The 27815-nt window shown below is 37.7% G+C and overlaps 5 protein-coding genes across 9 annotated transcripts in view; 2 read left to right on the plus strand and 3 right to left on the minus strand.

Moving 5' to 3' along the window:
* LOC131322031 (uncharacterized) overlaps positions 1-27815 on the plus strand; it is an 82880-nt gene that overhangs the window by 19058 nt on the left and 36007 nt on the right. The gene's annotated exons all lie outside the window — the stretch shown is intronic.
* LOC131322028 (ATP-dependent zinc metalloprotease FTSH 8, mitochondrial-like) lies at positions 1650-12585 on the minus strand. Its single transcript, XM_058353126.1, has 8 exons — positions 12231-12585; positions 10636-10864; positions 10452-10523; positions 9270-9403; positions 7095-7580; positions 5072-5839; positions 3227-3454; positions 1650-2367 (listed from the first exon to the last, which is right to left on the minus strand). The coding sequence occupies exons 1-8, from the start codon at positions 12288-12290 to the stop codon at positions 1885-1887; spliced, it is 2460 nt and encodes an 819-aa protein (XP_058209109.1). The 5' UTR covers positions 12291-12585; the 3' UTR covers positions 1650-1884.
* Positions 13170-16918, minus strand: LOC131322034 (probable WRKY transcription factor 49). The gene is made up of 3 exons (XM_058353132.1): positions 16530-16918; positions 16209-16352; positions 13170-13997 (listed from the first exon to the last, which is right to left on the minus strand). The coding sequence occupies exons 1-3, from the start codon at positions 16745-16747 to the stop codon at positions 13484-13486; spliced, it is 876 nt and encodes a 291-aa protein (XP_058209115.1). The 5' UTR covers positions 16748-16918; the 3' UTR covers positions 13170-13483.
* On the plus strand, positions 20881-24486 carry LOC131322026 (uncharacterized). Of its 5 annotated transcripts, none has more exons than XM_058353122.1 (12): positions 20883-20985; positions 21068-21113; positions 21203-21313; positions 21435-22040; positions 22124-22264; positions 22385-22999; positions 23093-23173; positions 23268-23335; positions 23419-23503; positions 23581-23676; positions 23761-24177; positions 24268-24481. In XM_058353122.1, exons 1-12 carry the CDS (start codon positions 20924-20926, stop codon positions 24397-24399), a joined length of 2460 nt encoding a protein of 819 aa, XP_058209105.1. In that variant the 5' UTR covers positions 20883-20923; the 3' UTR covers positions 24400-24481. The 5 variants fall into 5 exon arrangements, with proteins under 5 accessions (XP_058209107.1, XP_058209105.1, XP_058209104.1 ...); XM_058353121.1 differs by having other exon boundaries at positions 21203-21337; positions 24268-24480; XM_058353124.1 differs by lacking the exon at positions 23761-24177 and having other exon boundaries at positions 20881-20985; positions 21203-21337; positions 24268-24486.
* LOC131322030 (protein FAR1-RELATED SEQUENCE 5-like) lies at positions 25917-27758 on the minus strand. Its single transcript, XM_058353127.1, has 2 exons — positions 26134-27758; positions 25917-26053 (listed from the first exon to the last, which is right to left on the minus strand). The coding sequence occupies exons 1-2, from the start codon at positions 27691-27693 to the stop codon at positions 25958-25960; spliced, it is 1656 nt and encodes a 551-aa protein (XP_058209110.1). The 5' UTR covers positions 27694-27758; the 3' UTR covers positions 25917-25957.

Here is a 27815-nt window from a genome sequence, read left to right on the forward strand (position 1 = left end):
GGATGTCTATTTGTTGGAAAAGTCTTCAATACACACCCCTTTAAGGTGTGTACCATATGCACCTATTGTATGGTTCATATTGTGCCACCTCATAAAAAATTCCTTGTAGGACCGGTCATTCATAACATTTTATTTCGTATCGTAACTTTTATACTAAAAATTCGTAACTTTTTATCAATATGATTCGTAACTTTTTAGCAATAGATTCATAACATTTTGAGAATCATAACATTTTAGTGTATTTTAATAAGGGTGCATATGATACACACCCAAATAAAATGTGTGTATTGTAGCACTTCCCCTATTTGTTCCCAATGGTATCACTGCATTCGTGAGATTGTGTAAATTTTGAGAAAATCTTTTTTACGGAGATACTGTAAACAACACACAATCGTGACCGTCTAAAATTAAAAGTATTTTGGATGTATGTTAATGAAATTTTTTCAGAGAAGAGTTAATTATAACTGATCATAATTGAAAACGAATCTCAGCTATTGACTGCACGAATAGACGGCTGAGATTGCGTCTCTCCATAAAAAAAAACTAGTATCTTTTAAATTTTAATAGTACCATTTTTTGCGTGAGACGAAATGGTAATAGCGGTGTGATGCCAAAGGCTTGCAGGGAATATGTCTTGGTTTGCTAAAAGACGTCCATTTGTTTTCATAAAGTTATACTCCCTCCGTTCCATAATATTTGTCTAGTTCGCAAAACGATGACGTAAAAATAATACAATTTTTGCGAGAAAAGTTCCAATTTTTTTCAACCATTTACTAGATGTCGAATTCTTTTAATTTATGGAAAAAATTTAGATTTTGTCTTGAAAGAAATGCATTATTTTTTAGTCCTCATTTTGCCGACCGGACGAACATTTTGGGACGGATGGAGTACTTCTTGTTAGTTATTCTCATACTAAATGCATATAGTTTTTGTACATAAATCCAATTTTGTATGCGTTTTACCCGTTCAACAAGAAGTCGATCATTCATTTAAGCAAAATCCAAAATAAAATTTCATTAAAAGAATAATAAATTAGTTATTGATAATAAAGTCTAATTTCTAATTGATAAGTTAGTTAAAAGACTTTGAATTATGTGACTAAATTTAAGGGGTTGGTGAATGCAGATTTTTTACAACAAATGATGAGTTTTTGAAAAACAAAAGATAAATACGAAAAGTTGAAAATTTGTGGGGAGAGACAATGAGTAACAAATCTCTAACCACCTTGTAAATACACAAATACTACCATTTTGAATCTCCAAGATTAAAACTCTCTATTTTGGAGACATAAGATATTGTTGTAGGAGTAGTATGGTTGCAAATGCTCCAAGCAAAATAGAGAAGAATTCTATCCCTAATTTCTAAGAAATTTTTGGGTACCGGATGAGTGCCACGTGTTGCCAACTCAGTGCATCTGGGCTGTCCATTTTGATTTTGAACGGCTTGGATTTGAAAAAAGAAAAAAGGAGAGAGAGAGAGTGGAGAGAGTGGTGGAATGAGAGGAGAGATGATTTCAATTTGAACCGTCCAACATACTTTTGGATAGCCCGGATGGGCTGCTCGGGCACCACATGAGCATGGCTTAAACAAGTAAGGAGGAAACATACAAACTGAACAATTGATAGCCATCCAACCTGAACAAGCAAAGAAGCTTGAAACTCCGAGTCATCACTTCATTTGCCATCTCCGTTTCCAATTCAAGATTTATTTCCACACCAATGCATGGCCGGTCGGAAAATATTCAAATATAGAAGAACTTCTCCGGGTACAACTATTTGAGATGTGTGAATTTTTTACAAATTCGTAAACCTCAAATAAAGGGAGCAGGCCATGAGCGAAACCACCTAAATCGATAATTTATACAACCCTAAGTCTATTTATTCACTATGCCGGCACCACCTCAGGTCCCAAAGGCGATGATGACCCATCTTCCTCCACGGTCCCGCCCTGAGTTGTTTGTTTCGTTTCTTTATCCTCTTCTTGAAACCCTTGCTTGAACCTATCATAATTCGTGGGCTCACTGCTCTTAAACGGTCGCGCACCCAGTACTCGAACCAAGTCGTCTTGATGAAGGACCTCCTTCTCAAGCAACAACTCTGCGATTTTTGCAATGTGCTCTTTGTGCTCCTCTATCAGCCGTAGAGTGCGCTCGTATGCTTTTCCCACCCATTCTCTCACTTCATTGTCAATAATTGCAGCAGTCTTGCTGCTGTAAGGCTTGGTCATTTCGAAGGAATCGTCCCTTTGAGGGAAGGAGAGAAGACCTACTTTGTCGCTAAAACCGTAGACTGCCACTTGGGCATAGGTCATCTTGGTCACTTTCTCCAAGTCATTTTGGGCTCCCGTCGAAATCTTTCCCAGCAAAACCTACTCCAAAAGCATAATCAGACTTGCGAGAATAGAAAGGTTCAAACATTTACAAGTTAAGAAAATCAGGAGATCAGAAGTTCCATGCAAATATAGGTTAAACCAGAAGCACTCTTTCCACACGTCGAACCTGTGTACTGAAAATATTGTTTAATAACATTGTGGAAAATCATATTATTGCACAAAATGGTACCACTACCTACTGGATCAAATAACACACACAAATCGCACATTCCTTTAGCCGATATACGAAGAACATCACTCATGTATGAAAAGTTCCTAATGTTTTGGCAATTCAAGCAAAGCCAACTCAGAAGATTAAAGAAACAACATTCATGATACCATTTTCTTCACAAACATCAGAGTTCTTATTGCTTGAAAGGATTGCAGGGGAATCTAGGTTCTAATCAAGAGTATTGATGTCTTAAGGTGCAATACTCAATGCTAGAGATATAAGCCATGTTACTGAAAACGTAAGAAGACTTGTTTAATGTATTCATCATGGTTTTCTTGTTTGCGGCTTGGTTTTTTATGTAATAAAATATCTACAGAACTCTGATTATTGCTATTCCTATCAGTGATTACCCCAATTTCAAGATATTCGGGTAACAAATGGAAATTAAGAATTATATCACTGGCTTGATTTTAAGGGTTTTTTTTTTTTTTTTTGGGGGGGGGGGGGGGGGGGGGGGCTGAGTCTTAAGTGGTTGAACCACGCAGAGCTGGAGTTCACATATTTTCTTTCTGCAATTAGAAAGATTTAAAAGACAGGTGCTTGAACACATTGCTGACGTTAACTCAGAACTCTATCCACAAAAATAGCAAAAGCAAAGAGGAGGGAGGGGATTGATATATTGACCTGCTCAGCTGCTCGACCCCCAAGGGTCATGCATGTCACATCAAAGAGCTGCTCTTTGGTCATCAAAAGATTTTCATTAGGAACATACTGAGCAAACCCCAGAGCTGCTGTACCACGAGGAACAATTGTCACTTTGAGCAATGGTTCTGCATGTTCCAAGAACCAACCAGCAACAGCATGACCTGATTCATGGTACGCAACAGTCCGCCTTTCAAGCTTGCTTATCACCTGTAAGGAAAAAGAGAGAATGAATTTCTCTCTTTCCACACTTCTCAATTGATGAATAATATAACAAGTCATTCATAAAGTGGTGCTACCGAGCAGGAAAAGCAGACGCCACTGGCAGATTATATCATCTTTACAGGGGTCATGAATACACATTTACAGTTCAAATTTCAATGCGTTGAACGAAGTCCTTAAAGCACCATATGGCCTTGCATTGTGTCACCAACAGTGCATATTGGCCCATTTAGCTCTTAGCACTCCAATTTTGCTTTGTCGAAAAGGGACAGGGACCAAAGAGAAGACAGCTGTCAGGCTGAAGAAAGCAACCAGAATTTGCTCTCTACCCCTTGGATCTATTTGACTATTTTTTGGAATGTCCAAAAATTAAGTGAACAATGTCCATGCAGTTTTATTGGAGATTTTTATTTTTATTTTCTACAAAATAAGGGAGAAAGTTGTGTGGTATCATTTTTGCTGAAATGGAAGTGGTGGTGGGGATAGGGAGCGATGGCATGAAGAAGTGTCCTAAGTTGAGCCTATGCATAGCATATATAATCTCAAAATTATATTGTCATAAAAGCAAGCGATGAAGTACTTTGCTCCTCAGTGAGAGTCCTTTAAAGGGTGCAGCCACAATATTTGGTGCCAGAATCTTTAACCCAAGCATTGAATAGGCATACCCATACTTCCACAAGTCAAAGGAAAATGGTTTGGTCTCTTTAGATACACATGGAAATGTCGTACAGAACTGGACCTTGGAATGTAATGTATAAAGGACAAGAAAAGAATAAAAGTAAAATGAAGGTACAAGGCATAGAACTTTGCTTTTAAATTCATATGGTCAAGTGAAATGCAGCTATTGCCTAACTTGCTTAGGTCCCCAGAAGCATGCATTAGAACTGATCTGAATTCTTCCTCTGGGTTGAGGTTACTTTCTAATAGGATTGGGGATTCAAAGCTCTAGTCACATGGATACTCTCTAATAAGAAAGACCAAGGAACCACTTTTGAGCCAAATCAACCAAAATCTAAACTAGTAACCAGCCTTCCATATGGTCTAGATCCTGCGAATCCCAACCCTACTAAAGAGAGCCCATCATGAAACTAACTTGAAGGGTCAACAAAAGGTAAGAAAGAGTACAAAGAAATAACATGGAAGGTCATCCACCTCAATATTATTTCAGTTTTTGTTATTTCTCTTAAGTGATTTTTATCATATTTGTGTACCCTAACACACGAAACATGATAGGGATTCTTCCAGTCACTATTTTACAATTTCTATCTTTCTCGCATTAAATGCAAGCCATCTTACGGAGAGCATAATGTTATATGTGATTGTCCAACAATGAAAAATGCTTATGAGTTTGAGCCAATAGCTTTTTCTTTTGTCCTTCCCCTTATTTTTGCCCTCTCACTAGTGGTCATTCCCAATCCAAAGCAACATAATGGATGCTCTTCTCTTCGCTACAGTTATTCGAGTCTTCCAAAGAAAACACAATAACCGAACAAATGAATAAGGTCACATTGACGACAGAATGACAAAAAATAAGAGAGACGACTCATAGTTTCAAAAGCCACCTGTAGCTAAACAGGAAATAAAGATGGTTGATCTAACACATACCTTGTTCTTCTTTTCTAAACCTCCAATGACCCTGTCTATAGCTGCCTCAAAATGTTCCATCGTAATTTGTGTACTCTCATTCCTTGCAGCAATTAAAGCAGCTTCATTACAAACATTTGCAATGTCGGCTCCAGCAAATCCAGGAGTTAGAGCAGCAAGTCTTTGAGAGTAATATGATGGCTCTTGATCAAGTTTTAACTTCGTCAAGTAGATCTGAAATATCTGGTCACGGCCTTTTATGTCAGGTTTATCTATTGTAATTTGACGATCAAACCGACCAGGTCTCAATAAGGCTTTGTCTAGAATATCAGGCCTATTTGTGCCAGCTAGTACGACAACTCCAGCTGTAGTTCCAAATCCATCCATTTCCACAAGCAACTGATTTAAAGTACTCTCACGCTCATCATTGCCCCCTGAAAATCCCCCACGCCCTCGTGCTCGACCAATTGCATCAATCTCGTCAATAAAAACAATGCTAGGAGCGCATTGTCTTGCCTCTTGAAATAAGTTCCTGACCCTTGATGGACCAACTCCAACAAACATTTCCATAAAATCTGAACCAGATATAGATAGAAAAGGCACACCAGATTCACCTGCAGTAGCTTTAGCAAGAAGTGTCTTTCCTGTCCCAGGAGGGCCAACAAGAAGAGCCCCTTTTGGAATTTTGGCACCCAACTCCTCGTACTTCTTTGGGTTCTTGAGAAAGTGGACAAACTCCATGATTTCTTGCTTTGCCTCGTCGCATCCAGCCACATCTTTGAAGAATACCTAAAACACCCATAAAATTAGAGGAATTTGCTAAAAGAATTAAACGATAGCCATAATTTCTAACAGGTAAATTGAGCTTAAAGATCCCTGACATTTCAGGATTAGAACACCCACCAGCAGGAAAATAAACTTCCCTTTTTGGTGAAAAAAAAATGAAGTGAATATAAAATGCTCCAAGCCCTTAAATAACTTTAACAAGATACCTTTCACACACACACTGACAAAAAAAAGATAAAAAAAACTCCACCCACACTTAAGTATGACTCTCAACGCCTATGTAACCAAGATTTTCAACATGCATTAGTAAACATGGGTATCCCAGCATGGGAACTTCCTAAGCTCAAATAGTAAGACATGGGGGGGTATGCATCCAAGAGTGGGGTATGGGTCTAGGGACATATCTAGAACACATATGATACCCGTAGCCACTGATTGAATCCTCTAACTTTCTCAGATATTTGCAGAAGGCAAGCTTACGTTCACAAGTAAAGAAATATTCCTAGCCTATTTTAAGGGTACTAGAAGAGTCCATGTAACATTGTTAGAACATGAATTTCTACGCACATACGAACATAGATATCCAAAAGTAACTATCCACATTTTGAAACTGCTTCTAGTCATACAATTATCAAGTTGTGCAAATTGGTCATACAAAGAAAAACAAGTGCAGAAGTTTTCAGTCAATCAACATAATTTTTGGTTGTTCCAAATTCCACAATGATCTTTTTTGGACTTATGCGGGGAGCCGGGGACCACTCTGCATGTCATCAGTAGGATTTGGGGGATGACGAGAAGCACTTCAAAATAGGAGAAGAATATTTCTATACTTGGCCAAAAAAAATGACAAATAAAAATCAACTGCAGAAATATATTTCTCATTAACTTTGATAGAGAAGAGATGAGTTTCTTATTTTTCCCTGATTCAAATTTCAAAGGGCCAACAGATATTTACAACTGAAACAGGAATAGACTTGACTACTCAGAACATTTCAAGAATGAAGAAGATCAATTACGTTTCTAAACAAGTGTATGACAGACATTTTGCAAGATCAAACAGGTAGGGCATTAGTGCAGTGGAATTCATATTTATGCAGGCCAACAGCAAGGAAGTCCTTTACAAAAAAAACGAGGGTGGTGGACAACCTCAGGAAGCATAATTACAATTGCAATTTAGATAGAAAGTGCGCATAACCAGATGGTTTTAAATATGATGCCCTTGAAAATTCAAGAGAATATGATAAAAACCATGCCTGACCTTGTTTTTTGAGTTCTTATCCATCTTCATAACCTGTGCTTTTCCAATATTGAATATACCTCGGGCACCCTTGCCACCAGGACCACCAACACCAAATCCACCCTGCATTCTTTTTCCTATGAATAAGGCGGCTCCTAAAAGCAAGACTGTTGGGGCAAACCTCAAGAATTCTTGGTACCAGTTCAGTTGAGAGACATATGTCACAGGAACATAGTTATGAGGATCAACTCCTAATGCTTCTTGGGCTTCCTCCAGCTTCTCCTCAAAAGACTCGACACTTCCAATAGTGAAATAGTACTTGTATTGGCTCCCATTTCGTCTACCATGGGCACCATCAGCAGGACCTTGGACAACCTCATTGTTTGTTTGATTTGTAGCAGATGGGGAGCTCTTCACACACACTTTAGCGACTGACTTATTTGCAACAACAATGTGATCCACCAGACCAGGCTCAAGTAGCTTGTTCTTGAACTCTTGGAAACTAATCTGAATAATATGAACCACTCAGTTCATCCCAAAGAGTAACGACAAACATGCACATTAGTCAACATGTATCAGAGAGAGAGAGAGAGAGAGAGAGAGAGAGAGAGATTAGATGCCACTAATATGTAAATGCAATAAGTATAAATATCCAACACATGCAAACACAGCAGTCAAGAAGAGTGACATGATAGTAGTGGATAGTAGGGCTAGGGAAAGACCTAAACTGACTTTGGATGCCATGATACGGAAGGATTTGGGCTTACTAAATCTAAGCGAACGGGTAGCCCTGGACATAGCTCATTGGAAAAATAGGATTTATGTAGCCAACCCCAATTAATTGGAACACAAGGCTCAGTTTGGTTTGGTTTGGTTTATCCAACACATGCAATGTCCAAAGATAATAAAATCTTACACATATGCAATATAACAACGTATGCCATGTAAATTCTTGGTAACAGGACCAACATATTAGTTCTGTTAGTGTAAGTGAACTTTAGACTCTTTACTTGATTTATACATGCTTATTAAGTACTAATTTAGTCTCATTTGTTCCAACATCAAGCTGCAACTTAATGGCAAAATACATGCAGGAAATTTTTGTCTCATTTGGTGGGAAACATAAACCTAAATATATTTTTACCAAATTCCCTATTTCCTCTCATTTCCTGTTTCAGATTTTTGTCTTTCGAACTCATTTTTATCTCCCGTTGATTAGCTTGAACAGATTGCATTCACTAAAAGGGCCCATGGTTACCAAATCGAGAATCATCTGCAAGTCTAAGATACACAGTAAAACTTTTTAGAACCCGCAAAGTTTCATTTGATCCTACTAAACCCTCAAATCAACAAACGGTTAACAAATCTTGCGGGGTATTGCTCGTTTACACATTAAAAAGTCTACAGAGCTGTATTCCTGTACTTCCATGAAACAAGAGGCAAAAGGGTTTAAATTTGTCAGGGCCAACAGTTCAAGAGTCGCATCGTACGTTGTGACTTGTACCGTGGATGATCAGTGATTTAACCAATGTTCTAAATCTCCATAGGCGCTAGTCGGGCGGTCGGCCACCTTTGAGCTTCAAGGCCTAGTAATCGGCGATAAATTGGCCCCATATCAATTAGTAATCCGCGATTAATCGCCGCATAGCAACTAGACGGATCCCTCCCAAAATATATTCCACCAAACATGAATTGAGAAACAAAACATGAATCTGATGTAATTGGAATCATGATTTAAAATAAGAAATTGTAATACCATAACAAGTTTATGACTATAAAATGGTCCACCATTGTTGTCAAGGAGGACATCAAATTGCAAATTAAAACGATTAATTGCTTCATTCAAATGCATGACTTTATCAAACATAGTGAAAACTGACATATTAGAGGCTCCACAGTTGCTCAATCTAACAGGTTTCATGTAACCAAAACATTTTTACAATTCAAGACGTTAGCCAATTTAATGTTGACCACAAAATGTAGACCCCTCAAAGTTTCATAAATTCTCCATACTATACCCCTTGTAATTAAACCTGGACATTCCAGGCTTTCATGTAGGAATATCATTTCCCACAGTGGAAGGATAGACATTATTGCTTCACATTTCCAAATTCCAAGTAAGCGCCTTGCAAACACATGAATGTTCTCTTGTAGCCACGGAAAGAGCAAGAATTGAGCACATAGAGAAACACATACCTGTGCCTGCTCACGGGGAGCTGAATTAAGTGACAAGGCCATCAACCCAATAATCAACAAAGGTGTGACAAAATGCTGAAACTGCTTCATGAAGTTTTCCTGAGAGTTCCCATGATCACCTGTACTTGATTCCTCTGGTAAATACGAATGAAAGGAAATGAAGAATGAGTAAGACATAGGACATGATAACTCAAAGGCAAGGCCTGAGAGTGTCAATATTAGCATAATATTATGCCACTCCTAAAGGCTAGAATCCTTATGCCACATTTTTTGTCCCTGGTCATTTCCACAATTTAGCTAATTGAGCATCTATGGCGCCCTCAAGAAAGCTTAAATTCTCTGCAAGCATAATCACATACCAGCACATAAACACAAGCAGTGGAGGCATGAGGTTAAGAACCCTTGCATTTTCATTCAATACTTGAAGAAATCATCCAAGCTACAAATTGGATATAATACAGAAATACAGAGGGTCCAAGCCTCCCACAAATCACTATCCATCACCCATCAACCAATAGTTGCAAAAATTACAAGGATGGTACAAATTATATATAATAGCCAACCCTAATTGATTCGGATTTAAGGCTCTATTTGGGTTGATTTATACAAATTATATACAAGTTGTTTACAGTATAGATTTTCTTGGTGATAGAAAGTGTCGTTAACAAACCCAAAATAGCAAACAGTAGATAGTGTGGCTGCTGGAGGCAAACTACACGCACAGCTACAATCCCAAATTGCAAAAAATGCAATATATATACATGTACAAAATCCTCATGGAGAATGACATGACACATTCTGCTGCTCGGTCATTTCATATATAAAATAACATCATTATAACACTATCTCATTGGGGGCGGAAAACGAATCGACATCTCGTGTGATACAGCCTTTTCTAGTTAGTTGGGAAAGAAAAGTCCATCCGAACTGTCCAATGAAGAATAAGAGGAGAGCAAAGCGTCAATGGCGCGCGAAGTGCATGCAGAACGGGCACAAAGAAAAAAAAAAAGTGGAAGTTTGAAGTTCAAAATGTGAACCAACCACATAAGTTGATGGCAATCATGATGGTAAAGCATTTTGCAATAAACCAAGCACATAACTTTCAACACATCAGTATTCCATTCCAAAAAGCTATTACAGTTGAAATCAAGGTATCAAACTTTCCAGAAATTGTGTACATACCTTTGGACTCTGACTTCTGATTGTTCTCTTTTGGTATTTCCTTCTTATTTTTCGGGTAGTAATTCTCATAGTCTACAAAACATTTACAAAAAAGAAACACCAATCAAACATACATTGAAAAACCAAATGAAACAAAAAAATCAAAACAGAATATAACAAAAACACAAAGCCCAATACTTCTCACTTCTTTTCTTCGGAGCTTCACTACAAAAAAGTCGCCGAAGTCGCGGGTTAGAAAAAATGGAATTGAAGCCTGGCAGATTTGTATTAGAAACAAGCTGCTTCCCAGTCACTGCTCCTATTGAAGTCAAATAACCCCTCACAAGCCCTAACCCCTCCCCACTGCAGCCATTTGAAGCAACTAATTCCTTCGAAAGCATTTCCCTTACACCATAATTACCAGAAATAATATTCTGCCAAGAAAAAACAAAACAAAACAAATAAGCTACCAATAACTGCATTCACTGGTGGCACACGCCACTCAAAGGTGCATGCATGTGCTCCCCGTAAGTGGTTAGAGATAAGGTCTATGAGTCATCCCATAAAACACAATGTGGTAACGCAGGAAGCCTTAGTCATCCATAAAGGAATGTATCTGCTCAAAGAATACAACAAATAAATCAAGAGATTTGAACCAATAAAAACAGAGAACATCCGCTTGAGCAAATTTCACTAAAATCCCATTGCCTGCTCCTATTCATGTTTGTGCTTGCTTGTATGCTGGAACTTCAAGGTCCATAAACAAGGACTCGTATGAAACTGAGTTTTCTGGTTTTCAGAAAACATTCAAACTTTTTTCATGAAAAGAAAGAACTCATTAACAACTAGTAAATTGTTGAAAATTTTGAATTTTTCTTGAAAAATATGTATTAGTTATAAATTCTCGTTTTGCCGACTGGACAAATATTTTGGGACGGAGGGAGTTAACTTCTATCACCAAAAAATTGGATATGACTCCTAAGGTCTTAGGTTTGAAACCTCTCAGGTACTGTCAACTCCACTGGGCCAATCCCTACAGAGCTTTGCTCCAATTTAAATTGGGCTCCCTGCAAGTGGGTGGTAGAATTGGGCCTATGGGCGGAGGCACTAAGGTACGAGTGGGGTCATCCCACTCACTTTGATTTCTCATGAGAATATTTGATAGTTTGCAATCAAATTTTGCTATTTTGAGCCCATAAAAAATATGTAAATTGCCCCAACTTGCGTCAAATACAGGAAGTCCCAATCGTTCTCTTCTTTCTGAGAGTTAATATTATTAATGAATGAGACTATCATGCATCGTTTTACATATATAATAAGTCTTTGGGGATAATTATAACACAAAATTCAATTATCAGTGTAAGTCTATCTTGCAATTAATCACTTAATTTGGTTATTTTTTGGAGTAGAAAAAAGAGAAAATTATATTGCCTATGAATCTAATTTTGACCCCACTAATCAAAATTTCTGGCTCCGCCCCTGATTGGGACCCAAGATTAGTCGAGGTGCGTGGAAGCTAGCCGGAACACTGAGTTATCCAAAAAAAATGGATACGAAAAACCAGAATGATTCATAACATTAGTAAAATTTCATAACCAAACCGCAAAATCTCTGCCTAATACTTCTCTCACCGCTCTGCTTTGTAACAACGCCGCAAAAGCTCGGCGACATTCAAGGCAAAATATCGTTGCCCTCTTACGATACACAAGGCGTGTAAATTAGATTTATCTAATATATCTTATAAAAACAGAGATATATACGGTAAAAAAAATTTATAAACAAGCGGAAGAAAAATATTACCGGATGAAATGCAGAGCGATAGGAGCGGGAGAGGGAGCGTGCGAGACGTGAATAAATCATTGCGACTATACTCTGAACATGAATTGGTCGGAGATAAGGAAACCCTAGATTGAGCGATCGGATAAAAACAGGGTTATCGCATAAATTATATCTCCGGTTCTAATAAGGGCTCTATAGGGGCGAAAAATTCGCTATGGTTCGAAAAGTGTGTCAGAGGAGAGAGAGAGAGAGAGAGAGAGAGAGAGAGAGAGAGAGAGACACAGAAGAGGAGGGATGAACTGTGAGCATGGAAAAAGTGCACTGTTTGTTAACCGGAAAACGGGAGAGAGAGAGAGAGACCGCCTTGGATGGGGTTGGATTGCACCCGGCCACGGGTATAGCACGACTGTTGGCCCCATTTGGACCGTTCATGTTTGGCAATAAACGCCTTAAATTTCATCTTGGCTGGACAACTGAGATATGTTCAATCGAGATGAAATTTGAGTCATTCATTGCCAAGTTTGTGGATGGTACGTATTTGTTAAAATGGAAGGAGTGGGGTTGGCTACTCTCAATGTTTTGCTAAGGTTGTGATGCATAGATTAATTGTTCCATTTGCACCTGTTCTTGAAAATTAATTAGGCCATTTTTCTTCTTCTTTTTCCCTTTTCTGATGAGCAATTAATTTGCAATGCTTGTCCATTTTGAAATCACTTTTTGTCTCTTCTTTTTTTTTTTCATCTGTTGTTAATTTCTTCGATATTTTTCATCTGTCTCCACGGGAGGAAGAGAAAAAATGTAAATAACGATAAACTTTTTTGAAAAGATTCTCAATATAAAGACATTTCTTACATGTCCCAAACAAAGTCCAAAAAAATAAATTTTGATTGGACATCAAATTATCTAGAGAAACCAATTGCAAGGAAGGAGTGGGATAAATTCACAACCATTGAACTTCACAAACAAATCCCTATTTATCTTTATTCCAAATTCCGACCCACATCACTCCAAAAACGATATGTAGCCATTATACATCTTCCAACAATATATCTATATATCTCTAGCACATCATTTCAATATGATTCTCACATAAAGAGAGATCTTCTAAGGAAATTGATTTTGGCACTCCAGTTTTAGTCATTGGCACTCCACTTTGTGTCTTGATCATGTGAAATTACAAAACAAAAAGTAGAGTGTCATCGGTTAAAAGTGAAGTATCAAAATCATATGACATCTTATAAAGGCTTATTCAATCATATAACTAGGATTCTGGACTAGAAATGTTCACCTGACGGCACATCATAGAGGCCAATATTAAAACATGAAGTGGAATAGTTAGGGGACCAAGAGAGAGAAGGTGAAGCAGGTGGAGAAGGATAAGAAGAGCAAGATGAAGAATTGGAGGAGAAATATTGGTGGTTTGATGGGTTTCTAACCATCATAGGCACCACATCTTCCAGCAGGCCTTGTGGGCCTATTCCTTCTGGGCTACAGTCCATGAATGTGCCGTGGAAAGGGCCTGCGGACGAGTTTTCCGGGCTTCGCTTGTCGTGGTCTTCCTGTATCGGGAGGGCTTGTTGGGCTTGGGCTTCGGAGTTCGAGACTTTGCTCTTGAGCTTCTTGGATGGTGGGTTGACGTGTTGGGGTGGTGGGTCGAGGAGGAAATACGGGTATGCAAAGTGGAGGTGGAGGCCCTCGTAGGTGATGATGAGAGTGTCCAGGTCATCGCTCGAGCGCTCGACCTGCTTCTTGGCGCTGCATCGAGGGTTTGTGCATCTGTAGTAGCTCCTGTTTTCCATCACAGCAACAAAAATACGTGAATGAATGAGTAACTAGTTGCTGATCATCATAGAAAACATAAGGGTTCAACTTCAACATCCTTTGGGTTTGTCTAAACGAATTGGGTAAGGCCCACTTGTTGAACAGTCAAAATTAAGCCCGTTGGCAAATGCTTTCTGGCCCACTTGTTCGAATCTTTTCACCAACCCAATGAGTAAAGAACTAACACACAATTGGCCCACTTGTAAAGGAGAAACACGTGAGGAGACATGTTGAAAATATTAAGATGAATTTACCCCTCTACATAAGCTTTTGGATTGATTAACGGTTATGAATTTACCTGTCAAATTCCAAAAAATAACACGATATTATAACCTGTGTGACATGTGGTAAAGCATTGGCCTTGGGCTTTAAGGTCAATTACCTATGGGTAAGGCAATGATGACGGACCAAGTGGTAGATAAGTTGGGGAGACTGACTATCCATTTTTAGAATTTTTTTACAATTAGGGCAGTTTTTTTTTCCTTGAACTTAAATTATATGCGCCTTTCTTTTCTTTTCTTTTTTTTTTGAAAAATCCAACACCCGTATATCCTTCTTCGTGAAAAGTTTACTAAACTTCGTCCTAAGATTGTACATCTTTATAAAAAAACAAACAAAAAAAACATATAACATGAGGTTCTATATTTCAATTTTCCTTTCAAAATAGATGTAAATACACAATTGTATGTTTTTACAAATAGGCAGATTAATTGAAATATCTACGATTTTTTTTTGTTCGATCAGGTAGTACTTTTGGCATTTGTATTGGGAAAATTTTATACCGCCTTTTCAATGTTACAAGCTTTTATTGAATGTTTTCTCACCCAATGTTAAAATTCTGCGTCCGTCTGGAGTGTAAACCCCTATTTTTGTTAGAGCTTTGTCCCTCTGATGGCTTGGGAAATAAATACGAGGGGAAATGAAGTGGTTAATGGATTAATCTCTTAAATGCAAAATTGAAAAACAAGTACATGGCCAAAGTCCCATTAGAACTTCTTTGCCATAATATTATACATTATCTTGGTAAACAAATATTGTTCCCCTGTCCTTTGTATCTCTGGGTTAGGTTTGTGGTTACATGAGATGGGAGTTAAGAAGTCATTGTCATGATTTAAGTATTTTTTCTTTATGCAGTCGCATGTTCGAATCCTACTGAGGCTCAAACATTTCTAACTTTGAGGCCACTGGAGAATTTGTCAAGCCGTTAACTCCAAGAGCCAGGAATTAGTCGGGAATACCCGGTTATAAAAAAAAAGAAAAGAAAAAGATTAATGTCATTTTTGGAACACGAAAGATATCCCACTAGGATATTTCAACTTCTTTGAGAGGAGTTTTGGGAAAATCTTAAGACAGAGAACAACATTAACTAGGTCAGAAAATGTTAAAACGTCTCTGTTAAGCTATGATATTAAATGGACCTCAAATGTATACTTCTTAAAAGATTCCTTTTTCTAGAAAATAAAATTACAAGGAAAAAAGAAGAAAAAAATTGATGAACTGTTTATATAGTAGGATGATGTTTTCTTCAAACAAACTTGGTATAGTCAAGGAAAGAGAAAACAAGAAACTATCCATGACAACAAATCAACGGCTCAGAACTTTTCCCTAGAAGAGTTACTTAAATCTGTACCATTTATTCGTTTTCCTATAGAGTTTCATGATCCGGTTGGCCTAGCTTCTATCTTTTCTATTTCTCAAAATTAATTAAAAACAAAGTGTTTTTTCTGTAAAACAATCAAGTTCTATGAAAGCGATGTTAAGATGGATTTTGGACTTTGGGAATTGGTTTCCACGAGTTGTCGAAAATTTCATTGCTCTTGTAACTCCAAAGTACAAGAAAACAGTCGAAAATAAACGAAATAAAGTTAGCCTAGTTGGTCACCTTTGTACATTATTCAAAACAAATGTTGCCAGAATTGATTGTTTTATCTCCTTTACAAGAGTCTTTGCTTGCTGATTTATTTCTTCCCGCGTATGGAGCTATTTCTTAGATAAGTTGATAATTGCGTAAGCTTAAGTTATAACGGGCTCTCACATGATTTATGCAATTTCCCGTTTTCATACTTCTGATGTTAAATATATGAATGTAATTCTCGTATCACTTGACATAAGAAAAACGGGAGAAAAACACTGCGATAGAAGAGAGAGAAATGAAAAGTAAAGGAAAACTCCAATTACCTAGGATTTGGGCTGTTCTTGATAGATTTCTGGCCATACTTCCTCCATTTATAACCATCATCAGCCAAACCACCACCACAACTCTTAATTCTCAGAGTATACTTGTTCTCAACCTTGCTAAAACCCTTCTCTAATATTGAAATCCTGCCAAGAGAAACACAATAAAAATGTCAAAAACCTGGTTCCAATTCAATGAATTGTCTAAATGCCACAAGTTCTTTTTACCCAGAAAAGTACTCCACAACCAAAGGCTAGTCTCTACATTAGTTTTCCTTCGTTTTTGGCACATATCTTCATTTTTTAATAAGTATGAGAGTAAACCTGGCCGGTGAGATGTCCTGGAAATGGTGTTTGTAATTCGTCACTGATAAAGCATTGTCGATATCGTCGATAGTTGGCCCGGGATAATCACCAGCATTGACAAGGTGGTTGATGGTTGATTCCGGCGGTTGTAGCAAGAAAGGCGATGAATTATCCAAAAGCTCCCTCAGTAGCTCCTCCTGATCAGACCCATCTGGCCAAGTTTTCAGTTCCTCCATGAGAATTCAGATGTGCAGCCAAGTATGGGAAAGAGAGACAAAAACAAGTTTAGCTGTTGAGGCAATTGATATAGAGGGAGGTTTATGAAAAGTGAGAGAAGGTGAGTGAGAGTGGAGTAGATGAGGCAATTCTTATAGTTTTACTTTTTCAGACAAGGGTATCTGCTGTTTCATAGTAACTTTATGTTAGTACTCACTTTGACTTTTTTAGAATTCCTTACTAGTCAACGGTCATACTCTTGGTAAGTTACGCCGCGATTGGTTGGTGGGTTTGTTCTTCACACAATTGTTTAGGGTTCGATTCTTAGTGTCAGATTGTAAGAAAGTAATTTATTGTGAATTTTTAGTTTCAGCGTAGATAGTCTGTCTTTGACCGGACTGAAAAGAGAATTAGTTGAGGTATGAGTAAACTGACCCGGACACTCATGACCATCGAAACAACCCCAAGTAACTTATTGATCTTAATGCTTTCCATCTTGTACGTTGTAGATGATAGCATTGAAGCACCCAATTAGTCACCAATTTTGGATTAATCATGTGGTGGTTTTGGACAGTACAGTTCATTGCTTGACTATACAAGGGTTTTCACCACCCATATGCGGCGGTGGAAGGGGAGAACTTTATTCATAATGGGGTGTTTCTTTTTCCTTAATTGTCTATCGCTTTGAATAACTCCTCCTTTTCGGTGATGATTTTCTCTCTTGATGTCAAATTTGAAAGTTTCTTCGTAATTTTTTCTCTTTTCCTTTTTCCTGGCTTCCCTTTCATTCTAGAGGCGTGGGTTTAGATTTCGACCGTGGTGGAGGTTATGGTTTTATAATGAAGGAAGGCGGTGTTGGTGACGGTCGAATGATGAATCAGATCAATTGGCTTGGCGGCATCGCTGTTTTGGGTGTTAGAGTTTTAATCAGGGTGAGTTTTCTATTTTGTGTAGGACTGCAGTTTGGGTGACCCATTCTTTGGCTTTGAGAGATAGTAGTGGTCTGGGTACGTGAGAATGCTACTCTTCTTTGTGGCTTTCTAATCCTTTGATTAAGGACGAATGCTACATTTAGGTGATTATTTCATATATTTGTTTTCCTATTAATGAAACTATTACTACGTACCATTTTGACAAAATACTACTATGCAGGGGCATGTGAGAGCACTGAGAGTTTTACTTCTAGATTGCATTTCACTATGCTTCATTGGGCATATCTTTTATGTAAAAATCAAATTGATCATGCAACAATAACCACTTAGTGTTTTTTAACACCAACAACCGCGCCACCGACGCCCCCACCCCCCCCCCCCCCCCCCCCCCACACACACACACACACACACAAACAAACAAGGGCGCCGCTATTCGCAGCCCTTTATTTTCTTCCGTAGCCCACAACATTTCGGTAAATGATTGTTGAAAATCATAAATAACATTTCGGTAAATTGTTGTTGAAAACAAGATTATATTTCGGTAACTACATGTCGAAAATATGTTCAACTTTCGGTAAACAACTGCCGAACATGCATTTTCGGTAAACATCTGTTGAAAAAAACATTATATTTCGGTAATTGAATGCTGAAAATATATCTCAATTTCGGTAACTAACTGTCGAGTATAATTGGAAATTTTTAACGGGCTATGAGAGTAAATAGAGGGCTGCGAATAGCAGCGTCCACAAACAAACAAAAACACTAAGTTATATCGTAAATTGACCGACGACTAAGATGTATGACAAATACACTACTGGCCCTACGATATGGGATCTGTAGTGTGAGTCCGGCTATGGTGCTCCCAAAAAAAACAGCTGGTTTTGGGAGCATGATACTCCCATGAAATCTGAACCGTAGGATGTGATTCTTTTAATCCTGGCCATTCATCAAATCTCCTGAATGCAATTCATCTCTCTCCTCTCTTTCTCTCACTACCTCCTGTTCCGGTTGCATCACATCCGTGTAAAAGAAAAAAAAAAATTGCATCACAGGTAAAAATTTTGAGCCCTAAAATTTACTGTCGCTGCTCTCTCCTCTCGTCAATCATCGTCTACCTCTCCGACGCCTCCATAGCCGGACGCCTCTATCTCTCTCCCCTCTGCACGGTCAACGAAAACCCTCACCGCTCTTCCACCTCTATACCTCCATAGCCCCTGAACAAACAACGACGAACCCTCCCTCGTCCTCAACAGTCGGTCACATCGAAAAGCCTCTCCATTGTGCGAGGTATTTCTCTCTCTCACTCTCTTAAACACACAGCCACCACTACAATACACAAACACCCCTGCACATAGGGTTTTGTGGGTTCTCTGGAACAGAAAACCAAAAGACAGCTAAGAATTTGGGAGTATGGAACAGAAAACCACACCCCACACCTTTGCCTCCTCCTTCTTTTGACAATTTTTTTTTTTTTGTTGCTAAGCTTTGACGTGGGTTTGTTGGCTTGTTTTGTTTTATCGTGGGTTTGTGGGTCTCCTATGAATTGATTTGTATTATTTTAGTTGAAAAACTAGATCTGTACATGATTGGCTCAAGTTTCGACACGTTTCATTATAATCTGTAATTGAAAATTCCAATTGTTTAGTTTGTTTGACCTGGGGTTGTGGATTTTGCTTTCTTTAATTATTGTACCTCAGGAGTGTTTTTTGGTTTGCTATGTAGATAGTGATTGGTTTGCTCTGTAGATAGTGATTGAATAATGTAAAGAGAACAATGTGGGGATAATGGCAGACATGCGGGTCCCCCAAGTTTGATCACATGTTTTGGTATTTTAATTTGGCCGACAGGAGTGTTTTTCTTTCTGCAATGTCCAAATTCTAATGTGCACCAATCACTATCATCATCATAAGAATATATGATTGTGGGTCATCTTGATTGTGCATCTTATCATAGTTAATTAGTCAATGCACAAGTTTGAGAATCGATGGCCCCATATGTTGGGTGTTGTGCAGAAGGTTCGGGATCTTGATAATGTAGATCAAAGTTAACCTGTAGCATGTCATTAAAATTTTGAAAATGTTCTGGAGGATTTTTGTTGGATTCCAGTTGATTGAGTGTTTGAGATTTGAAAAGCTACAAGGCTGCCAACAAACGGGGCTTAGATTTGCTGTTGCTCTATATAGTAAGTGGTAACCATTAATGACAACAGATGCCAAGCCTTCTGTTGGTTTAATAGTAATGTTCAAATGGTCTATCTCTTTGGCAAAACCAACTGGTACCAGCTGAAAGTATCTAACTCCAAAAAGATTCTGCTTGTTTGAAAGTAAATTAATAGCAAAGGAGTGTTTTGATCATGCAAATATCGTTGGGTGACTGAAAAGATGATAGTGCCGAGCACATCCTTGTTAATGCAATATGATGTCTCAGGCACCAACTAAAAGTGAAATCTGAATGGTAGGGGGAAAACAGATGAGATGCTTATTATACTTCCCATCCAACTTGCATATATTTGTTCTGTTAATCAATAGATCATTTTCTCGTTCGTCACTCATTTGTAAGTTACAAAATCTCTTGGCTTAGACGTTTTGAAGACCATTGGAAGTTCCCTTTTGGTTACCTTTATTGTTAATGGTCTAAACACATATATTGAAGAGAAGCTTCACATAGCCTGAGATTTGTCACATGCTTGCTTAGCTTAGGAGTTATTAGCACCTAGTAATTTCTGGATTTCCTTATTAGGAAAAAAAAAATATCCGGATTTCCTGTTGTAGGCCATCATATTTGTCTTTTGTTTTCAATTAGCTCTAAAATGTTCACAGTAATAAAAAAAAGTCCAAGTCTCCAATTTTGTAGTCTTAGCCCTAGTAGTAGAAATACCAAAAGCTAAAGACACATATATGAAGCTTTCACTACAATTCAACATGAGCACCAAGATGGACACGTGACATGACACCAACAATTCGATTCGTAAATTTCACGAAAAGTGAAGGACAAGACACGTTGGGCTAAACTTTTCATAAAAAGGTTTCATTATTCATGTGTCTATACACTAAATAAAACATCATCTATCATGCCAAAAAAAAATGCTTCCCTAAGTTAAAGAAGACTGTAAATTTGCCATTATAGTTTCGTTAATTGCCCCTCCACTGTGATGGGGACCATGGGGTAATATTGAAAGCATTGTACATATGTACTCAATCTTGTTTCTCACGAACTAACTATCAAATTTTTTTTTAACAGGTCCATTTGTTTTAAGAGTTGAAAATGGTTAAAGAAGGCCGTAATGCTGTTCCAAAGCATCCTTCTAATGGATGGATATATTTCTTGTATGTCTTTTTGATATTTTGAGTATCTTTTAATGGCCACAAGTTACGATATTCAATTGATGTACAATATTTTTTTTTGTAGCCAAGAACAGTCGAAGATGACTAAGAAGAGCTCATCAAAACGAATGGTAATTACAATTTTTTCTATAGTTGTGTTTACTCACATGTGGATTGTCAATGTATCTAATTAGGATTTGCACTCTTTCAATAATTTTAGTCAATGAGTGAAATTCGTGCAAAGTGGAAAGCTTTAGGAGACAAAGCTAAACAAAAGTACATTGAAAAGGCTAAGCTAAGTTCCGAAGTGTACAAAGAGCAAAAGGTTAAGGTTGATCCTCAAGAAGATTCAAAGGTGCAAATGTTCTGTTTTTTAGCACTTATGTTTATGCATATTCTTTCCAGTTTTACTTGACTGTGAATTTGATTAGAGTTGTTGATGTTGTGTTTAGGAAACCTTTACTACAAGAACTCAACTTAAGACGGCATGTGATATTATACGCAATCTTGAATCGCAACAAGTGGAGAGTGTAAAGGCAATGGGATTTGGAGGTCTTTTGCGTTTGAAATGTACTAGGCTGGATAGAAAACTTTGTGAGCAGTTGGTTAGTAAATTTGATCCCGTATCACTTTGTTTATATGTGCATGGTAAGAGTCCCATAATTACACCATTAGATGTGCACCACATACTGGGATTGCCATGTGAAGGTAAAAGGGTGATCCTTAAAGGAAACCTTTCTGAAATACTTCCCTTGTGTGAGACACATTGTGTGGGTGCTCAAAGTTCAATTTCGTTGCGTCATTTGGAAAACTATGTAAGGAACACGAAAGACAACGATGATAATTTCAAGGTTGCATTTGTATTGTTCATTATGGGGGCTGTTCTCTGTCCAACGTCGGAATTGGGAGTCAATCGACGTTTTCTACATGCAGTAAAGGACGTGTCTTCTATTAGTGAATTAAATTGGAGCCAATTTGTGCTTGACTTTTTAGCCAAAGGCATACAAAAATACCAGGATGGACGAAAAGTGATCCGTGGCTGTATACTATTTCTAATGGTACATCTCTTTAACTTTATTTTTTACATCAATGTAGTTGCTTCATTGTGGAATTGATTATGTATCGTTTTTTCCCTCTACAGTTGTTCTATTTTGAACATTGCACGCCGGCCATAGATTTCATTTCTCCTTGTGCATGTCGGCCTTCACCTCGTCTCGTACAATGGGGAGATAAAGAGATTAGGGACAGGATACGCTGGCTTGATCAAAGCAGTTCTGGAAAGGTAATCTTATTAATTTTTTGATCAATTAGTTTTGTTTCATATTTTGAAGCGTCTATTTACGTAGTAAATGCTAAACATATGTAATAGCTCAAAATCATAGCGTTTGTTTTTCCATAATAGCTCAAAATCATTGTCGAGGATGGAGTTGGCAAGAGAGGGAGTGCCGTAGATCAAGGAAAGGAGATTGGCCAAAATATACCGATGGAGAGATTTCAAGGGATAGAAGAACTAAACAGTATTTTAAAGAAACTGGCGAGTATAATGGAAACAATGGATGTAGGGGGGAAGAAAACTAATGAGAATTCATTGGCGGCTAAAGTAAACATGGACATGAAAGGCACTCCTTCACCCGTTGTCAATGAGAAAAAAGGCAAGAAAGAGCTTTCATTTGATAGTTCGATATCTCCTTTGACAAATAAGGAAAAAGACAAGAAAGAACAATCTTCGGGTCATTTGACATCTCCTTTGAAGGCAAACCAAGAAGAAAATACTAAAAAGCCATCATTGAGTCATTTGACTTCTCCTTTGAAGACAAACAAGGAACAAGACATGAAGGAACCTAAAATTAAGCCTTCATCAAAGAGATTAAGAAAGATGGCCACTAATATTGGTGATATCATGTCTTCAACGGCTCCTCCAACTATTGGCATGAACAAGAGGCAAAAGAAATGCCAACAAGAAATACCTAGGACTACGTTGAAGGGATCTCAACCCGTGAAGAAAAATGCCAACAAGGTAACACAAAGTATTTAAGTACCATAAGCTTAATTCTTATAGAACTTTATAATTTATGTATCTTCATTAGCATACGTGTTTTTTTATTTGTAGAAGCCTGCTATGGAATGCCAACAAGAAATGGCAAGGACTGGGTTGAAGGAATCTCAACCCGAGAAGAAAAATGCCAATGAGGTAACACAAACTATTTAAGTATATAAGCTTAATTCTTATAGGACTTTCGAATTTATATGTGTCTTCATTAACATACGTGTTTGTTTATTTGTAGAAACCTCCTATAGGGATGGTACAAGAGTTGATCCTAAGATTTGTCTTTGACACAACGTTATCTGTAAGGTAAAAATTCATTACAAGCTATACATAAATTATGATGTTCTATTCGTAGATCGACTTAACTTTGCAACTTTGGCATAATGTAGAGACCAACTTTGTAACTTTGGAATAAGCTATGCAACTCGCTCAGATTTTATGTCATTACGGAAGAATGGATGGGTTGTGGGTGAGGTGAGTATTATAGTTTTTTGGGCCTATTATAATAGACTACATGAATGCGATAACTAACTAAGGGCTATATTTTTTAGATCATAAATGCAGTTGCTTTGCGGAAAACTTTAATACAAAGTAAGAGAGACCCGGATGCATTATGGCCATCATGGTACTTGCCCACTTATTTAGCGGTATGTATTCGTAATGCATTAGAAGTTTGAACGATAGTATGTGGCTATAGCAATGTGTAAGTGCTCCTTTATGTTTGTTTGTAGAGTTATGCTCTCAATGGTGGTATTAATTCCCGCACTTGGGTAAAGTATTATGGTGGATCTAGTCGATACACAGGAATACTCGAATCGATGGAACGGGTGTACATCCCAATCAATGAAAACAACATTCATTGGTTTATGTGTGTTGTAAACTTCAAACATGCAAATGTGTATGTACTTGATTCATTACCTTCTCTGAGCAAACCCAAAGTACAAAACGAGAAGGTCCTGCGTGTGCTTGAATATTTGGATGATGTAATTCAACACTTGGGGAATAATGGATGTGTCATGAAAGCCCATAAGCTACCAATTAAAAGACTGAAATGGCTTCCAGTTCAAGAACCAGGTAGCGATGATTGTGGTGTGCACACTGCCAAGTACTTTGATTTGGAGCAATTTAATGAGGAAGAAGCCGTTAAGGTATAAAATTAGTCTTTTTATTTATCATATAGTTACAATTCATTTGGATCACTCATTATTTCTAATCTTTGGTTATTTTGTTAAATGTAGTTGAGATTCAATTCTGAAGAGGGTAGGAACAACTTGATTTTGGACTTGATCCTTTGTGGCGAGAACGTAATCAGGAATGAAGTCATCCGAAAGGCTCAAGAAAAATACCGCAACACTAGAAGGATAATATGATACCAATTGTAGTTTTTTTACGATAATGTAGCTAAAATTCAGTTATGGAGACTAACAATGATATGGCAAATGCTGCCTTTTTGTGAACACGATGATATGGCAAAATTCAATCATGTTGTAAACTTGATGAATGTGATGCGCCTTTGTGGCTTTTGTTGTAAACTTGATATGGCAAGTACTGCCTTCTTTGGCTTCTTTTATTTTACTGCTGCTGTTGTCTGATCAAATGGCCAGCTGTAATGGTGATCTGTTCTGTTATGGGACTGTTCTGAACAGTTTTCTGTTTCTGCTGCTATTTCTTCTGCTGATACTTTGGGTAATATGTTGGATAACTATTTTGCTATTGAACTACTGCTGCTGTCCAGGTGTTGTGTTGTTGGCTGCTATGCTCCTAAGGCTGCCTTCTGTTCCGTTATGACTGCTGTTTGCTATTGAACTGCTGCTGGCTGCTTTGTATAAGCTTTGGTTTAAGCTATGTATTCGATTATGTCTGGTACCCATGTCACTTTTGTACCAGATTGTTTGGTGTGTCATGAACAGATTCTTATGTTCTCAAAAATCGTACTTAAAAAAGTCGGTGTAGTTCTCATTTTCAGTGCATTACTTACCATTTATACAGGGTGTGCTTACTAAAATCTGAAAAATCTTACCATTTCAATTTCAATAACCGTACTTACAAAAATCTGGGAGTGCTTCTCATTTTCACAGCATTACTTACCATTTATACAGGGTGTGCTTACTAAAATCTGGAAAATCTTACCATTTCAATTTCAATAACCGTACTTACAAAAATCTGGGAGTGCTTCTCATTTTTACAGCATTACTTACCATTTATACAGGGTGTGCTTACTAAAATCTGAAAATTCTTACCATTTCAATTTCAAAAACCCAACTTACAAAAATCTGGACGTGTTTCTTATTTTCATAGCATTACTTACATTATAAATAGGGTGTGCTTTCTAAAATCTGAAAATTCTTAACATTTCAATTTCAATAACCGTGTACTTACAAAAATCTTGGCGTGCTTCTCATTTTCACAGCATTACTTACCATTTATATAGGGTGTGCTTACTAAAATTTAGAAATTTTTACCATTTCAATTTCAATAACCGTACTTACAAAAATCTTGGCGTGCTTCTCATTTTCACAGCATTACTTATCATTTATACAGGGTGTGCTTACTAAAACCTGAAAATTCTTACCATTTCAATTTCAATAACCCTACTTACAAAAATCTGGACGTGCTTCTTATTTTCATAGCATTACTTACATTTTAAATAGGGTTTGCTTACTAAAATCTGGGGATTCTTACCAACTCAATAACTTACAGAAATCTGGCCATTTTACTCATTGTCAAAGCAATACTTACCATATAGGCAAGGTATGCTTGCTAAAATCTGGGCATTGTAACTATTTAAATAATTATACTCACTGCCTTACATAACTACAGATAAGTTCTTGTCCAGATCATTGCCTTAATTTTACTAAATTAAAATATTACAATAAACTTCTTGTCCCTACTCAATGCCTTACTACAAATAAAGGTTACATTTATCCTTCACAAATCTTGTCCGAAATCATCTTCCCATCCTCCAACGTTGCTGCCATAGAACTGAGCTTGAACACTCTCGGAATTTCTTGACCAGTTAGCAGTCTACAAAATTCAAGTTTGAAAATTAGTAAATGGACAAATAAATAATAGTCTATCAACTAACTAGATAATAAGAGGCTTACCAAATTAGGGTTGACACTGGATTCACAACCATTGGTTGTGTAATCAGTGTGAATAAACGATGGGTGATATATCGATGAGTCTCGCCCGGTAAATGATTGTTGGTGAATAACGCTCACATCTGATTCATATGTGTCTTCATCCTCATTCATGTTTCCCACATTATCTCCATGCACTAATTTGGGGCATTTGGTTCTTATGTGACCAGGTTCTCTACAATTGCCACATTTTCTTATTTTCGGGATGAAGTCCTTGGCCAAATTATGGGTCCCTTTACCTTTGATAATGACTGGGTCGCCAACACCAAAATGCATAGATGTCCCCTCAACATTGTCGTTTTGTCTCATATTTCTTTTCTCCTCCTCAACATGTAACACATAGAGCTCCCTCATTCTGGATGTTAACTTGGTGATTTCTTCTTTGATCTCATTATATCCCTTCGTTATGTGAGAAGCATAATAACACATTTCGACACATGCGCTTGACAATGCCCCAAACCTTGTCGTTTGCGTGACCCATTCTGGCATTGGTGTGCTGCCATGTAGAGGGAAGGATTTCGCCGTTTTTGTCCACCTTTGTAAGATCAAACAAGAGGGAATTTCTCTCATATGCTCCATTTTCATTACTGAGATCATATGCTGACATGGAAACCCAATTGACTCAAATTTCAAGCAAGAGCATTTCATGATGCCATCATTCGGCTGATAGTTGACACTCCACGTGGCGTCCGGCTGTTGGTATCGAGATAAGTAGTAAATCCGAAAATCTTCAAACTCAACTTTATCCACCTTAAACAATGATTGCTCTTTCTTAATTTCTTTGAGAAACTTGTTAAATATGCCCCGAGTATATGTATCAGCCGCATGTTTTTCAATTCGTTTCATGCATGTAGAAAGAACCGGAGTACTATTCACACTTTCAACTTGTCCCTTAGCCTCGTTATGACGAAGTTTTGCAAGAGCCCTATCAAACGCTTGTACGAATTCAAAAAGCTTGAGACGTAGTTTTAAGAATCGATTCATGTATGCATTCATTCCCTCAACACGTTGTGTGCTTTTTGCACCCGCAAAAAAAATACCTCGCAGGTATGCCTCTGCCCATAAGGTCTTCTTTTTATAAACATCTACCGCCCACTGGCTTTGGTGAAGGCTATAGTCATCCAAAAGATTCTTCCATGCAACTTCAAACTCTTCTTCAGTTGACAATGACATGCATTTCTCAAAGTCAGCTAAGAATCCGGGAACATGGACATTACTGACAGCATTTTTTTTAAGATGCCATTTGCATAAACGATGATTAACATTAGGTAACACAGTTTTTATTGCTCTCCGCATAGCCTTATCCCCATCGGTCATCACGGACACAGGCTTCTTGTGGTCCATGGAATCAAGAAATCTTTCCAACACCCATGTATAAGCCTCAACAGTCTCAGTAGTCAACAATGCACAACCAAAAATTGTTGTTTGAAAGTGACTATTAACTCCAGCTAGTATCACCAATGGCTTCCGATACGCATTCGACCGATAAGTCGCATCAAATATTAGCACATCTCCAAAACACATATAATCTATCCTACATGTTACATCTCTCCAAAACAGATTATTTAGCCGATTTTGCTCATCCACGTCATATTTATAATAGAATAAGGGGTCATTTTCGGCTTTCGCACACAAGTAGGCTAAGG

Source organism: Rhododendron vialii, chromosome 4a (assembly GCF_030253575.1).
Source record: "Rhododendron vialii isolate Sample 1 chromosome 4a, ASM3025357v1".
NCBI classification, from domain to species: domain Eukaryota; kingdom Viridiplantae; phylum Streptophyta; class Magnoliopsida; order Ericales; family Ericaceae; genus Rhododendron; species Rhododendron vialii.

Coding starts and splice junctions, on each gene's coding strand:
- LOC131322026 (XM_058353121.1), top strand. CDS start 20,924: ATGGTTAAAGAAGGCCGTAATGCTGTTCCAAAGCATCCTTCTAATGGA. Junction 22,265..22,384: donor ATCAAAGCAGTTCTGGAAAG/GTAATCTTATTA, acceptor TTTCCATAATAG/CTCAAAATCATTGTCGAGGA. Junction 24,178..24,267: donor ATGAGGAAGAAGCCGTTAAG/GTATAAAATTAG, acceptor TGTTAAATGTAG/TTGAGATTCAATTCTGAAGA.
- LOC131322030 (XM_058353127.1), bottom strand. CDS start 27,693: ATGTGTTTTGGAGATGTGCTAATATTTGATGCGACTTATCGGTCGAAT. Junction 26,054..26,133: donor CCAGTGTCAACCCTAATTTG/GTAAGCCTCTTA, acceptor TGAATTTTGTAG/ACTGCTAACTGGTCAAGAAA.
- LOC131322028 (XM_058353126.1), bottom strand. CDS start 12,290: ATGATTTATTCACGTCTCGCACGCTCCCTCTCCCGCTCCTATCGCTCT. Junction 5,840..7,094: donor ATAAGAACTCAAAAAACAAG/GTCAGGCATGGT, acceptor TGGGTGTTTTAG/GTATTCTTCAAAGATGTGGC. Junction 2,368..3,226: donor GGGGTCGAGCAGCTGAGCAG/GTCAATATATCA, acceptor CTTTTGGAGTAG/GTTTTGCTGGGAAAGATTTC.
- LOC131322034 (XM_058353132.1), bottom strand. CDS start 16,747: ATGGAGGAACTGAAAACTTGGCCAGATGGGTCTGATCAGGAGGAGCTA. Junction 16,353..16,529: donor CAGGACATCTCACCGGCCAG/GTTTACTCTCAT, acceptor TTCTCTTGGCAG/GATTTCAATATTAGAGAAGG. Junction 13,998..16,208: donor AAGAACAGCCCAAATCCTAG/GTAATTGGAGTT, acceptor GATGGAAAACAG/GAGCTACTACAGATGCACAA.